The sequence below is a fragment of the Acyrthosiphon pisum genome, chromosome A1 (assembly GCF_005508785.2).
Source record: "Acyrthosiphon pisum isolate AL4f chromosome A1, pea_aphid_22Mar2018_4r6ur, whole genome shotgun sequence".
In the NCBI taxonomy this organism is placed as follows: domain Eukaryota; kingdom Metazoa; phylum Arthropoda; class Insecta; order Hemiptera; family Aphididae; genus Acyrthosiphon; species Acyrthosiphon pisum.
Genome location: NC_042494.1, coordinates 26,448,501 through 26,464,852, shown reverse-complemented (window position 1 = coordinate 26,464,852; position 16,352 = coordinate 26,448,501). Strand labels below are relative to the sequence as shown.

The 16,352-nt window shown below is 29.9% G+C and overlaps 3 protein-coding genes across 4 annotated transcripts; 1 reads left to right on the top strand and 2 right to left on the bottom strand.

The window, feature by feature from the left end:
* The first annotated feature begins 837 nt into the window (after positions 1-837).
* LOC100159229 (ATP synthase subunit alpha, mitochondrial) lies at positions 838-4,332 on the top strand. Its single transcript, XM_001943314.5, has 10 exons — positions 838-1,000; positions 1,522-1,644; positions 1,719-1,832; positions 2,017-2,357; positions 2,425-2,573; positions 2,665-2,834; positions 2,898-3,212; positions 3,288-3,432; positions 3,560-3,677; positions 3,746-4,332. The coding sequence occupies exons 1-10, from the start codon at positions 935-937 to the stop codon at positions 3,858-3,860; spliced, it is 1,656 nt and encodes a 551-aa protein (XP_001943349.1). The 5' UTR covers positions 838-934; the 3' UTR covers positions 3,861-4,332.
* Positions 3,992-7,707, bottom strand: LOC100168117 (CG7272-like). Of its 2 annotated transcripts, XM_029486110.1 has the most exons (7): positions 7,491-7,707; positions 6,388-6,591; positions 5,210-5,287; positions 5,030-5,153; positions 4,809-4,964; positions 4,409-4,528; positions 3,992-4,332 (listed from the first exon to the last, which is right to left on the bottom strand). In XM_029486110.1, exons 2-7 carry the CDS (start codon positions 6,441-6,443, stop codon positions 4,228-4,230), a joined length of 639 nt encoding a protein of 212 aa, XP_029341970.1. In that variant the 5' UTR covers positions 6,444-6,591; positions 7,491-7,707; the 3' UTR covers positions 3,992-4,227. The 2 variants fall into 2 exon arrangements, with proteins under 2 accessions (XP_029341970.1, NP_001161424.1); NM_001167952.2 differs by lacking the exon at positions 6,388-6,591 and having other exon boundaries at positions 4,128-4,332; positions 7,491-7,654.
* Positions 7,708-7,846: 139 nt separating this feature from the next.
* Eif3j (eukaryotic translation initiation factor 3, subunit J) lies at positions 7,847-13,992 on the bottom strand. The gene is given in 6 exon segments (NM_001205015.1): positions 7,847-8,107; positions 10,180-10,316; positions 10,389-10,698; positions 12,266-12,367; positions 13,515-13,621; positions 13,741-13,992. Coding segments are annotated over 6 exon segments (726 nt in total). The 5' UTR covers positions 13,751-13,992; the 3' UTR covers positions 7,847-8,047.
* Between the last annotated feature and the right edge of the window lie 2,360 nt (positions 13,993-16,352).

Sequence of the window (16,352 nt, the reverse complement as noted above, 5' to 3'; positions counted from 1 at the left end):
TTTTTTACACTCTTATAAAGCACCCTAAAATACACATTTTGGAAAAAAAAAATTTTAAAATCGATAGGTTTGTAAACCAGAATTATGCCGAAAATGATGTGTCTTTTCAAAAGACATAATAACATTTTTTTTTGATTATTCTAAAATTTTTTAGAACGATTCTGTTTTAGCAACTTTTCGATTTTTAAATTTTTTTTTTTCAAAATGTGTTTTAGGGTGCTCTGTAAAAATGTAAAAAAAAAAATGCCCGGACAAACTTTGTTTAAAAGTTATGGATAAAAAACTTCAAAAACTTTATTTTTTTTTTGGTTACGCAAAAAAAAAATACTTAGAATTTAATTTTTTTTTTAAACTGTGTGTTTTAGGGCACTTTGTAAGAATGTTAAAAAAAACCCGGACGAACCTCTTTTTAAGTTAATGTTGAAAAACTTCAAAAACTACATTTTTTCGTAACGCGCTTTGAAACAAGTGCACTTTACCACCCCATGCAAATTTTTCGATTTTTTTTCCTGGAACTTACTCATATTACTCAGCCCCGGGGCTGAAATAGCAAACCTGGTGGGTGGTGGTAGGGAGGTGTAGGATGAAGTATAAACGTGAGTTTAAAAAAAAAATATTTAAATATTTACGACTACATTCCAATTTTAAGTTAAAGATTTGAATATTATACACGTATCATACAATGTTTAATTAACAACAACTTCGATTTGGTTGGCGCTCTGCCGAAATTACTTTGAAGATATTTTTGTTCATCTATGTTGGTCACACTACAAAACATATGTTTAATAGATTGCGTTTCACATAGATTGGCTGTCCGTCGAATAGGGGGGTCAAACGATTTTCGACCATCCATTTTCTTTTCTCATCACCATCCCGTTTGTGCTAGAATTTACACCCAGTTAGTTACACACGTTCACGTTTTAAAATCATAAATATGGCTAACCTATCGCTCCGTTTGGCTACAAAAATCGGAAAACAATTAAACAACACATTACCACAGGTAAAGTATATTAATTTGTAATTTTTCTCAATATTGCCCGACGGATCCGGCATAAACATAGTCTGTGATGCCGGTCAACTAGTAGGGCGATCCTTAATTTTCGTCTGTGATATTTTCTTAATTCAACTTTACTTCGTGATATTAATACATTAATATTGTACTATTATTGATCATGGTTCATTGTATTATTATTTTGTTAGTTGTAATTTCTTATACTTATAAATAATACACACTTATGTATATAACCTTCTTATGACCTTTGATTGTAATTTTAGTACTTATCTATAATTTTTTTTATATTTAAAAGGTTATTCTCACATAAAATAGGTGTAACTTTATATTATTGTTATTACTTAATATTTTGGAAAAAATTCTTGGTATGTAAGTATTTTCGACTTATGTACTCAATTTTGCTATTGTAAAACATAAGAATATACATTTTTAACTCATTTAAATACCCCTTAGTATTGTTATTATTGATTGTGAATTAATTGGATTTTAATTTTTATGCTTATATTTAGATAAGCAAGGCTTCATGGACCACATCAAAACTCATCAGTCGGTCATTACATATAACATGCAGTGCGCGAGCTGCAGAAATTTCTTCCATTTTGGAAGAGAGAATTTTGGGAGCTCCACCCAAAGTATGTATTACCTATATTAAAAGCTAGAAATTGTAGTATGAGATTAATTGGATAATATAATTTATGTAAACTAGGCTGATTTAGAAGAAACTGGTCGCGTTTTGAGTATTGGTGATGGTATTGCTCGAGTTTATGGATTAAAAAATGTACAAGCAGAGGAGATGGTGGAATTTTCTTCTGGATTGAAGGTTTGATATGATTTTATTTAAAGTTAAAATATTTAAAATTAATTGTCTTAAAATTCTATATCACTTCAAGTTATATTTTATTCAGTATATAATTTTTAAATGTAACATTTTTAGATAGTAATATTTCGTGGTTTTATATTTTACTAGTTGTCATTTATGTTAATAGAATTTCTTTTATTATTAGGGTATGGCCCTTAACTTGGAACCTGACAATGTAGGAGTTGTAGTATTTGGTAATGACAAGCTAATCAAAGAAGGTGATGTTGTAAAACGTACTGGTGCTATTGTGGATGTACCAGTTGGTGAAGACCTTCTTGGACGTGTGGTTGATGCCTTAGGTAATACTATTGATGGTAAGGGACCATTGACATCTAAGCTTAGATACCGTGTGGGTATCAAGGCTCCTGGTATCATTCCCCGTGTGTCTGTACGAGAACCTATGCAGACTGGTATTAAGGCTGTTGACTCACTTGTACCCATTGGTCGTGGTCAGCGAGAATTGATCATTGGAGACAGGCAAACTGGGTCAGTAGTTGTAACTTCATTAATTTTAAAATAATAATATTTATTTAATAAATTGTGCATTATTTAGTAAAACCGCTTTGGCTATTGATACTATTATCAATCAAAAGAGATTTAATGATGCCCAAGATGAAAAGAAGAAACTGTACTGTATTTATGTTGCCATCGGACAAAAAAGATCGACTGTTGCCCAAATTGTAAAAAGATTGACAGACACTGGTTAGTACAAATGTTTTTAAAGAATAAAGTTATAATTTTTTCTATGGTTTTAAATCAAGAGTTCATTATTGTTAAAATTATTACCTTATAGGTGCAATCAAATATACTATCATTGTATCAGCAACAGCTTCTGATGCTGCTCCCCTGCAATATCTGGCTCCATACTCTGGATGTGCCATGGGTGAATTTTTCAGAGATAATGGCAAACATGCCCTTATCATCTATGATGATTTATCCAAACAAGCTGTTGCTTACCGTCAAGTATATAGATATTTTGTAATAATTAATTAAATTGATATATAAATTATTTTAATCTTTTATTAGATGTCTCTGTTGTTGAGGCGTCCACCTGGTCGTGAGGCCTACCCTGGTGATGTGTTCTACCTTCACTCTCGTCTTTTGGAACGAGCAGCTAAGATGAGCGAAACATTAGGTGGTGGATCTTTGACTGCATTGCCCGTAATTGAAACCCAAGCTGGTGATGTATCTGCATACATTCCCACTAACGTCATTTCCATCACCGATGGACAAATTTTCTTGGAAACTGAATTGTTTTACAAAGGTGTCCGTCCAGCTATTAACGTAGGTTTATCTGTGTCTCGTGTCGGTTCTGCTGCCCAAACTAAGGCCATGAAACAAGTAAGTAATAGATAAGATTTTAATCCATTTTTTCTACAAAAATAAATTCTTAAAAACTTATAATTGTAATTATAGGTAGCTGGTTCCATGAAACTGGAATTAGCTCAGTATCGTGAAGTAGCAGCTTTTGCTCAATTTGGTTCTGATTTGGATGCAGCTACTCAACAACTTTTGAACCGTGGTGTTCGTCTGACTGAATTGTTGAAACAAGGACAGTATGGTAAGAAAATAATTAGGATGGTTTACTTTGTAATCACTATTTGTTTTCATTGTACGTTAATAACAAATATGTGCATGTCAATATTTGTTATGCTCTAAATTCTAAAAAATGTATATTTGTATCTTAGTACCAATGGCCATTGAAGAACAAGTTGCCGTTGTCTACTGTGGTGTACGAGGATTCCTTGATAAAATGGAACCATCCAAAATCACTACTTTTGAGAAAGAATTCTTACAGCACATCAAGTACTTTTTTGTTATACTTATAATTTATGCTATTATGGATTATATTAACCTTATTTATACATTTTTAGAACCTCAGAGAAATCATTATTGGAAAGCATTGCAAAAGAAGGAAAAATTTCTGATGATACTGATGCAAAATTGAAAACTGTTGTTAATAATTTCTTAGCTTCATTCAACGCTTAAGTATTTTTATATGATTGATAACAAACAAAGTTAGTTCTCACAATGTTTCCAGCTCTTTTTATAAAAGGGTTATCGTCGTTAAGCCTACTGTTGTTCATAGTACCATAGCCATTAAATTTGTATTTACTTTACCCTTTTATATAAACTGTGAATTACATTCAAAGAACTGGATTTCCACAATAATTATAATTAGTAATACATTTTTTTTTTTTGTCTACTTTGCATTGTTTTATTTATTATATGTGTTGGACAAAATTAAGGAGTCGATTTATAGTGAACATTGTTAAAATGATATTTTTTTTTATTTTATGAAATCAAATATTTATTAAAATTATAACAAAAAATTGTAAAACTATATCAACAGTAATCATTCATGTTTTTCCATTTTATCGCGTTGATTTTTTTCTTCTGGGTAAATTGCCCATAATCCTAATTGTGCCGAGCTAAATATGAATGCTACTGAACATTGAGTCTGAAACAATAAATAAAAAACAACCTTGCTAATACTATTGAAACTAAAATAAAATACAATAAATAGTTTTACTTACAAAAATGATAATATTTCCTATGTTGATACTATACAGAAGCCATAAAATACAGAGAACAATAGAATTTATCAAAATTGGCTTTGGATGTCCTGACCATTTTTTTGTTTTTATAGTTTCTCTCTATAAAAATTAAAACCAATAGCATTGTAAGAAAACAGTAATTAATAATCGTTTTTACATTATAATTTTTTTATTCAATAATACATATATTATTTTTGCTTAGAAGTATTTATGTACAGTCTAATCTGCTTATTTGGGATACATCGGGCAGTGACCTATTTGTCCCCATTATCTAGACTGCCCTGATTAACCGAATAATTTTGCATACAATACATTCATTTGGGACTGTCATTAATGTCCCCTTTAAGCGGATTCTACTGTATTGATATTTTTTACTTACAACTGATAGTAATGGCCAACCAATTAGTGACAAGTGTATGATTGATACCATAATTGGGAATCGAGTCACAACTAAATCTGTTGATTCTATAAATGAATATGTCAGTAGAACTGAACTCAATAATGTGGTCTTAAAAAGTGTTGTTATTACATTCATCTGGAAGTATTTAAAATGCGTTTTAAAATTGTCCAATTAAAATTTTAGTAAATTGAAATAGTTACTTTTTTATTTGAGTAATACCAATAAAGCGCTAAGTATAATGTATTAATTAATAGTCCCATTCCATGAACAAACATCACTGTTTGTAAATTTAAAATAAAACCCTGACGAAAAAATAGTGAGCTTCTGAAAATTTAAAAAATGTTTTAGTAATGACCTCAACTCGTACTAAGTAGACTTACCTAAAAAGTGCACCAACAAATGTAGATAAATTGACATGGTCAGACGTCTTTTTCTTCACAATATCCTTGCATACTAACCTATATTTAAAGCAATCAATTCAGAGTTATCTATTGCTTGTGATTTTAGTACCTTATGAATTATAAAATTCTATTTAGATTTAAACATTTACTTTGTTTTTGTAATACGAGAAACACAATGATTTTATGAATTGCATGAGATGGAAAAAAATGATAAATTCTAATATTATAATGAGTGAATGGCAAGTACCTAGTGGGAAGTGACTTATACTACAACAAACATTAAATATCAGGCATCAATAACGTATCTACTTAGAACTGCTTTTTTGAGGATATGAGGGAGGGTTGTCGATGATTATTATTGATCAAAAATATACATCTCATAAGAAATTAATTCTTCCTGTACATTTCGGGGAGGGTTTTATCCTTCCTTTGGTATGCCACTGCCTAATATGCAAAATGTATTTTTGGATTTGAGTTATATCTGTATTATAAAATAAATTTGTGTCGAAACAAATTTAGAATAATATGGAGTTTCCTAAGAATAATATTGTAGTACAAACTGCGAACGGCTATCATGAAAAAAAAATTATTTTATATAGAGATGATCATACATTTTACATAATATATTTATAAGAAACTAGCTGATCCCGTGCACTTCGTTGCCCGTTAATTGTATCAACTCTATATGACACACACACACACGCACACACAAACATTCATTTATATAAATATATATTGACAAAAAATAATACAAATCGACAAACATTCCCGATTAACCAATATATAATACACTGTTGTATTTCTTACATCCAGATTTCCTACTTTTCCGGTGGATTTTCTTTAAATTTTTTTTCGTAAAAACCTACTCTTGGCAATACGAACATCTTAAAAAAAAATTTGAGCCAAATATCGGACCAGCCGTACTCGATTGATGAGGTAACGTAGATTTTTCACGCTCCATTTTTATGTATATAGATTATAAATTAATATTCTTTAGGTACTATCGCACTGATTCACATTTTACGTAACTAATATGAACATTTTTAAGTGACTGAAGAGTTTGGTAAATTGTGGCATTTCACTGATCCACAGCACACAAGAGTTTCGATTGCTGGAACTAGTTTAAGCACTACGATTTCAAAAAATGTTTTAAATACCTACCATCTCCCATTCTCTCCTGATCAAATTTTAATAATAAAGTGGAATTCGACATTTGTATGCTTTGTCAACTTTCGATACTCGATGTCAAGGCACCTCTGTGGCCTGTAAGGCGAAAGTAGTCTCCCTCGTATTCAGCGACCTGTTCCAGCGACATGTTCCTCGTAAAAGGCTCATTTATGCGATGCAACGCAATAAATCGACTGAAAAGTACATTTAACCTTTATCAGTAGGTAGCAGGTACCCAACGAGTAGATTTCAATTTTATTTACAGATTTACTATGTGACCTATTCTGAATAGGTATAATACAAACACCGTAAACCAGAAAGTTCCCTAATCTATAGTCATCATCACTTATTAGATTCATTAATATTATTGTATTATAATTAAAATACATCGAGGCGTGTACAATTATTTTTTTTTTTTATTAAAGATATATTTTACAATGTGTGTACATAAATAATACTATGTAATAAACTATAATAATGTTCTATGCTAATACTTATTAATAAATGTGATAACATCTTAACTACAGTTAACTAGGTGACGTGAAAACGCGAATGAAGGACAGATGATCTATTGACGCTATTTTTTTATACTTTCAATTATGCACGAACTCGTAATAAGGTAAGATACAATAGATTTTTTTAAATGCCATTTGGAATTTCATAGGATATTACTTGGTCTAATTACCATTGTAAATAAAATTGTTACAGGGCATTAGTTTCCCTGTGAGAGTATTTGGTAAGGAGATTAAAAGATCAATATTTGCTTAGAAACTGTTAGGTGTTCCTAGTTAGGCATAATATTATGTTGATTTTGGTTGAGAATTTGACATTGATAGATTTTTTTAAGATAGATTCTGGAAAAAAAATATTGAGGTAAGGTATCCATTTAAAAATAATTGAGTTATTCCCTCGCATACCACAATAATTTAAGAAATAAATAATTCTACTTATTTTATACTAGAGAGTAAAATTTGCTTCTATTTTCACATTATATTAGTTATGCCAATTTAAATATAGTGATTTATGAATTATGATAAATAAAGCTGTCCGTTACCCAATATTGTGTAGGTAATCAATATTAGGTAGTACTTACAAAGGCGTCAACATCATTGCAGTGGATGCACAACCCGCAGAAAACGACACTGCTTTAATATACACTTCGTACAAATCCATACTTACAGCAGAGATTTACTTTTAGAAACTAATAATAAATATAATTAGTGAAAGTGTGAACTGCTGGGTATTAAATGAACCAACAGTGAGAGGAGCCTACCATAACATTAGATATGCACATAAAAAGTGCATATTTATAAAAAGTAATATCTATGAGTGGTTGTCAATATTGCGCAATACTCTGATTATCAAAAACTAAACAGATAGAGATAATGTCGGAACATAATTGGGTATGGTATTTTTTTTTTCTTTGATTAATAAAGAAAGAAGAGTATATTCTTTTTTTAACACAGGATTGTATATTTCAATGTGATAAATAAAGATAAACACAAACTATCAAAAAAATATTTATCATTCAGCTATATCCAAACTATAATTACATAAGTAATAGACATAATTGATATATTATATTTATATTTTAATATACACGGCTTATTTTTTTCATTAGCATGGTTCTCTTTAGCTTGACCGTTTTCCCTACATGAACTCTTCATAATCATCCACCGTATAAGCTGAAAACTCATTGTAATCAGGAATCTGGAACACAGTAAAATAACATAGTTGTGTTAGTAAAACCTTAAAGCTATAAAATAATATTTAGATAAAAGTTCAATAAATTAATTCAGTTGAACAGCTGATATTATATTGCTGATCATATGATCTAATTTATCAAATCTTTATTGACTACTAGAAATAATTGTTTAATTAACATGTTTTAATAATGTTCTATTTATTAGATGCAAGTACCATGGTGGCAGATATATTTAATTAAAATGTAGTCAAGAGAAAAAAAAATCAAGGATTATTTAATCAAGTAATATAAATAAATTATTAATGTGTGTAATCACACAAATTACACATAGGCAGGCTTCTTCAATGATATCAATATCGCAAACTTTTTTTTTCCGGAAATTTAGATATCAATAATCATAATAAATCATACAATATATCAATACTTGAAATATAATACAATATTGAATATTTTATAATCAAAATAAAATTTAAATTTTTAATTAAAGGCTCCCCACCATTAAGTATTCAGGTTACTGGAAACCATAGACCTATTAACTAATGGACAGCGCATTCCACTATGCCTTGCCATCAATGCTAGGTGATCATATAGCCATATAACTAAGAGAGAAAGAACATAAATTAGTAAAGGAACCCCGCATAAGGAACAGTATACATTTTACTACTTGTTTCTATACTCGCTTACTCTATATCATACCCCTGACTTCTCTCTATAAGCGCCAAAGAACTTCCACAATATATTTTAAAAACAATTTTTTTTTTTCTATGTCACATAAAAAAACAATATGAATATTCAAAAATATATCGTTGAAGAAGCTTTAAAATTAGTAGCTACAAACTTACAGGCTGGCACACAAAGACAACGTCAATAAAATAAGTTATTAGCAAAATATAAATTATTGAGTATACCTAATATCAATGTCAATTTTGTGGGCAACTTTTAAGGGTGTATTTTTTCTTTTGGTCTGTCATTTTAACATTGTATAGTATTACTAATTAATGAGAATTTCATGTGATAAATACCAAATTTAGAGTGACATAATTGTGGTGAGAGGGTGCAAATTAACTAACGAAAAATGTCGTGCAGGTCAGGAGATAAGGTAAGAATTATTTAAGTTAGAGTAAAACCAAGTTCCCAAACAAATTAGACTAATGGTGAGGTGATAGTGTTATTCAAATGGTATTCTTTAATTTGAAAGGGATCATATTACAAGTAAATGCTACATTTAGAAAAACATTAAACGGTAGACCTTAATTAAAATTTAAAAATATGCAGTAAAAAATCGAGTGAAGTTGTTTTGAAGGAGATGGGAGCCATTTAATGAATTATGGTAACATTTCAATTCATTTGTAAAGAACAGCAGGAGTGGATGTGCTATTAATAAATGGAGAAAACCAGAGGTGGTAGATGTTCACCTTGAGGAATGCCTGAGTGGACTGTAAATATTTTGTAAGTGGGAATGAATGTTTTTTTTTATTTCAATTTAACCCAGATTTGGAAATAGGTATTTATATTATTGTATAATTTAAAAATGGGGACCAGTGGGTACCGCTAGCTATACTGTAGTTGTCGAGTATGTCATTGTAAAGGACGTGTTAGATTTGAATTCAATGATAATTCATTCAATTCTAAGCGGTATGTCATCCTAGTATACATGAGTATAAACAATAAAATTCAATGATTAAACAATTTGATTGAATATCAAATAGTGGGATATTTCCCCTCCCCAGAGATTTTAGGAAAATTAAAAAAAAAATCTATAATTTACGAAAGTTACGGCAAGTTATAATTATTTTATTTTACTGATTTTTAACTGTTATCTTTATTTTATAAGCTTATCTATTCATAGCCAAAACTTTACTACTTACATCATATACAGTACAATACTATAATAGTATATACCAATATAGTATAATATTAATGTAATCATATTATGATCTATCTTTACTATAAAATATTAAAATCCATGAGATATTGCTAATTACAAACAACGCTAACACTATTTAGTTATGCTGTCAAAAATATATTATTTTTAAGAATAAAATGTATAATTAAAAAAAAAAAAATAATAACTTACAGTACTGTTGTCGAGTCGCAGTTTAGCTTTTCCTTTGCCTTTATTTTTTTTATTTTTATCACCCTTTTCTGCTTTCATTTTTTCTGTACTCATATTATCTACACTTGCTTTTAACTTTCTCAAATCATTCATAGACACTAAAACAAAACAAATGTATTTTTTTTAATATGAATACATTTTATTATATATTTAATTTATAAAACACTTACATGTAACAGATAAATTCCTAATAAGTTCTTCAATAAAATCAGAATAATGATCAGATTTAGAAAAACTTTGTATTTTTTTTTGAAGAGCTTGTTCAAAAACAATGAAATCTTCTTTTGATTTTGGATTCATACGGTCTATTGAATCTTCATCACTTTCATCTACACCTAACATTTCTTTCGCTACTTCCAAATCTGCTTCTTCTTGTAGTTTCTGTTGTAATAGCTTCTTTTCTTCGGGTGTCATGTTTGAATTTTCTTCTGCCTCCAAAAATTTTCGCCTCATTTTTTCATTTTCTATTTTTTGTTTTCGCTAAAAATAAAATTTTTAGATTAGCAGAGTAAGAGGCCGTTCTTACAAAGTTAACCGACACTTTACCAGACATAGTAAGAATGGACTTAAGGAATTTATTAGTTTTGTTATGACAAAGGTAGGCATGTTGTTATTACAATAATTTGCAAATATCAAAATTTTTTTAGCAAGATTTTTTTAAATGCGTAATTAAACTTTGAAGTTCAAATTTTATAAAAGCCCAAACATACCTTCACTTTCTTCAATTTCACTTTCAAGCAGAGTCTATAAGGCACTTAAAGAATCAAACCTACCTATCTAAAATCAAAAAGTAATGATTGCAATCAGAGGCTTCTGCTCTATACTCTGTTTCAAAAGAGAAGACCAGTTTTCGTCCGACAACGCTCATCCCTCACTTAATACCCACTTAACATATATAAACATCAGTGGCCCCTGCGCAAACATGTTAAGTTGAAAACCATTGCAAATATTGAAATAAAGCCCAGTGGAAGGGAAAAATTATAGTCTTCGACGGATATAGTCGAATTTGATAAGAGCATTTCACAACGTGCTTCTTTGCAGCCCACTATAGGCCATCACACAACCTATATCTATAGCCGTGACATGCACAGAAACCGTGTCTTCTCCTTTGGAACAGAGTATATCTCAGTAGACAGTATACTTGGTGAAGTTTGAAAAACATTCCTCCAAACATGGAATGTTACTTTACCTATCATTCAAGTAGGGTATAATTAGAGTGGGCCAAGTACTCAACTATTAAAATTTACTAGAGTTAAATATAAAATTTGAATATCCTAGACCTAGTGTCTAGTAGTTGTATAGGGGAAAATAATATTTAAAAATAAATGTATACAAATATTTCTCCAATATTTATTAATTGTCTACAAGTACCTACTTAATAACTTCAGAAACTAACATATCAATAATAGACATTTTCAATGAATGCACAATTTGGAATTTTAGAACACTCAGGAAAATTTGACTTGACAGAAAAAAAATTATGTTTCACTCAATTCTATTTGTTTTTAAAAATACAATACTCCCCAACTCATTATATTTTCATATTTTATATACCCTAAGAATTAAACCGGTTAGGCGATATTAACTAAGATTAATCTATGTGTTGAATATAATTTAATACTGTATAATGTGCAAAATCACGCGATATCATGTGATATAGTTATTAGCGAATCGGATTCTGTAAAACAGTGGCGTGAGATTTAGGTCAATAGGTCACTTGTATATAAGGCCGGCTTTTAGCATACTGTATTATTAGTTATGTGCGCGGCATGACGCGTTTAGTAAATGTTACTTATTACTAAAAGCAGTGTAGTCATTTTTGTCCAGATCGATCTACAAACATAATCTTAAACTCAAAACTATGTTATATAAACTTGTTCATTGCAAATTTCATCCCAATTTTACAGTCTATAATTTTAAAATAGTTAACACTAATTCATTGTATTAAATGTCTAATTAATTTTTGATCTAAATATGTACACATATACGCTTCTTGTTAGATTAGTGATATTACATTACTAAGGTAAAAAATAAAAATTCCAAGTACTTCTCTTTCAGCTATTTTTTGTTCCAATTTTGATTTGGTTTTTTTCTCGGGGACTTTCGTCTCAGTTTTTTTTGTTTCTTCTTCTTCTGCATCCCAGCTATCCTAAAAATAATAAAAAAACAAAAGTTCATTGTTTATCATCAAAACAACTATTTAGCGCATAGGGATAATAAAATAGGCCACTATGTACTTTAAAGTACTGAGAAACATATATACATAAATAAAATCATTACACCTTTTCACAAAAATCTAGATACTCCACGTGACTACACGAGCAGTTACTAACATGGTTATTATTCAACTCTAACCTGTTATATATTATCTTAACCTTATGGTAAGAATGAACTATTTTTTATGCACTTTATTTTAAATAAAAGTATAAATCCAGTAATAAATTTAAAATTATTTTAAGGTGTAAATTAAAATATAGTCTAATAAGACGATAATATACTATGTTATACGAAAACTTAAAAACCTTAAATCACTAATAGTTAAAGAATGTTCTATTTGTAAATTTAATTCTAATTGCCAAGATCTTAAGCTGTTCACAAATAAATGTTTAATTTTAAAATCTAATTTACCAAAATAATCTTATAGTTAGGTCTTTATTTTCACCAATTTGTACAAAAATCTAGGTGACGGCAATGCACATTAACTTTTAAGCAAGGCCAAACAAGATTTTCTTCAAGGTACAATCATAAAATTTCTCAAATCGCAATAAAAATTAAGTATCACTTTTATAGTATACTTTGGAATGTTTTGATTCATTGTTATTAGGTATATGTTAACGATTACTGAACTATGAACATAATTTTTACTTCACAAAGTTACGAGTAATCTTTACAATCAAATAGTGGCAATACATCATTAAACATATTGAATATGTCAGTGCAGTTTGCATTAAAATTATTTTATCATTCAATGCTAAATGAGAAATAGATATATAGTAAAAAAAAAGTGTATTATGGATCGAAATTAACCCTTGAACATGTATAGTTACAGTTACAATTGTAACCTTTAACAACATAATATAGAAATATAGTAGAGAATGAATTCATCATAGGACATTTGGACTTTGATTAAAACATCAGCTAAATCTTAAATTTTCATATGCTACTCCATATAAATATACCACTTACAGATGAACTGTAATGCATCACATTTTTTCTATTTATCAAAATTGTGCAAGTAATGAGCATTATCCAAAACACTGTACACAAATTGGTAAATTAATACATAATTGTCTGACCTTAATATTCTCTTCTTCATCTTCGCCTTCCCATTTGTTGAGCTTAGCACCGCCAACAATATCAGCAACGGGAATGATGGGCTTAGCGGGTTCAAAATTATCAGCATCTGAGAAGGGGAAAGAATTAATTGAGATAATTTAGTTTAGACTTAAAAACACATCCAAAGTGAATTCACACAACTCATTATATTAATATAAAATTGTAAATTGTATTAAAATCACTCACCCCACTCCATGGTCACGTGTGTCCCTTAAGCTTTTATCCACTTTATGCAAATAACCTTGGGCGTGATGCGTTTGTCAGAAAGGAATAATGTAGACTGCGATCGACGTGACAATTATGAACCGTAATGCGTATTCAGCCAATGTTCCGTTGCGCCAATCCTTAGTATTAAACATAACAAATGGGAGGAAGTTTGGTAAAAGCGTATACGTATCGCAACTCGAACCAAACACGAATTCGCCGATTCAATGCTTTTGGCAAAATTTTATCGTTACCAACCCATGGAAAGAATTATACATAAGACAGGTTGTACAACGCACCGGAAACAAAGTATTCTATTGTGTGGTAAAGTTGTGGATTGTTTTGGTTCATAAAGACATGAAGCCACGGTCTTAGATTATGAAGCTGTTCGGCTAACAAGATAACAGCCGGATTTAATCTCATGGAATAAACGCTGTAATCGGGTATGAACGATAATGCAGATAACCGGCTAGGTACGAAGTATAATTTTATAACCCATTCCGATATTGAAAATTAAATTAAATTTTTTCCAAATTAACGTATTTTAAAAATCAATTAATATTATTGTATGGTTAATGGTTATTGTACGATTCAAATATTATTTTGTTTCAGGGAAATCCGTGAGAGATAGGGCCTAGTAAAGTCCTATTTGCGATTGAAAGCTTATCAATTATCAGACCGGCGGGGGTGGATCTGTAACGCGGAACATGTAAAATAACATAAATGATACACAGCGTAATTTTATCAATTTCAATCGCCAATACACACAGATGATTGGGGCGCAGGTCTAACCATCATTTAACCCCCCTTAATATTTTTGGCTAAAGTGCACTTTACTCACCCTCTTACGATTTTCATTTTTTTTTTTTCAAACGAGTTGTTTTTTTATGCTTAAAACGATGGTGTAAATTTTTTTCCCGGAAACTATTATTTTAGAAGTTATAGCCTTCCAAAGTTTGCGATTTTACGTTTATGCGCTTGCTCGCAACGCTACTTGACTGCCAAGCACAGTGCCTATAACAAATTTTAAGTTTTTTTTTTTTACGTATTTTAACAAGTTGTGGGACATATTCATTTTTTGGGTGAATAATATTATGAATCACGTCATTATTAAGGTGAAATATAGACTATAGTTGAGTACCTAATTAGACTAGGTATACCTTTATTCGAACAATTAAAATAAATAATAAATAATAATAATTTTTTGGGGAAACCTATGTACCTATTTCAAAAAGGTTTCAAAAAAAATTTACCTATTTTAGTTTAACTGGCCATCGTGTCCGGCGACCGGAACTCCCTTGAGTTTGAAGACCAGAGCCACTATATACTTGTGTTACTTCAACTAACAAGGTTAGGTTTACTTTTTAGTACTTTTTAGTTTTACTTTTTATTGTAATAAATAATACATTTTATATCATCTATGACAATTGTCAATTGTCGATATTCATCGTCAACGATTAACAATTCTAATAATTCCAGTGAACAAAAAAAATAATAAACCTTCAATATAGACGGACAGTTCGTTAAGCTGTATATAGATATATTATCAGTGGCGCCCAAGATATATTTTTCAGGTGTAGCAAGAAATAATTTTACCCACCCACCCTCACAAACTCAAAATTATATTATTTTATACATTTTATCATATTTTGATCGATAATATTAGTAAATATTAAGGTATGAACCAATATAATCTGTGATTAATAATGAACATATTTGAAAGTTATTATATACCCACTCACCCCTTATTTTCAAGGTGTAGCAAAAGGTGTAACCTAACCTAATTATAGGGTTGGGAGCCATTGTATATTATAATGTAAGTTATAACACGGACTCAAAACATTTCGTCATGTTCAGATTATTTTCATGAAATATTTCGATACTTTCAAGTTTTAGTTCGGAGTGCGATGAAGATGGATGAAGATAGCTGTATAGCCGGACTGGGTCAAAAATGTCTACCTGAAAAATAAAAATCTGCCCACTTAGGTATACCTATAAAAACAACCCTAAAAAAAACATATATTTTCATATAAAATGATTGTATATTATTTTGAGAATTTGAACACTTAATATTATTAGTATTAAAAATTAAAAAAAATTAAAATTGGTTAGTACAAAGAAATGTTATCATTTTTATTTAAAATACATAAGTATGTTTATTTATTTTTTTTTTTATAGACTCCAGAATACACATTAATAGGTACATATTAAGTAATTTGTTAAGGTTTCAGCTCTTTTGCGAAATTGTATCCACTGAGCACCTTAGTTCAGCCACTATGCCGGAATAGGTGGAAATTTGTGTGATGATAATTGTTGCACATTTTAGACGGTGCAGACAATACAATAATGAAGACAATAATATGATACAACACACAAACATCTATTTTTGACAATGTATACATTTTTCATATCTATTTTGAGGAATTTCCTTAACTCTAAATAGTTTTCTAATAAAATCGCATTAGAAAATGCGTCTATGTCTGTCGACAGGATGAGCCTTACCCCCGATAAACCAAAAAAAAAAACGTCCCAACGAGTACGAGCGGCCCAATCCAAACAAGCGGCCCACACAACAAACTCCCGGTATCCCGCCT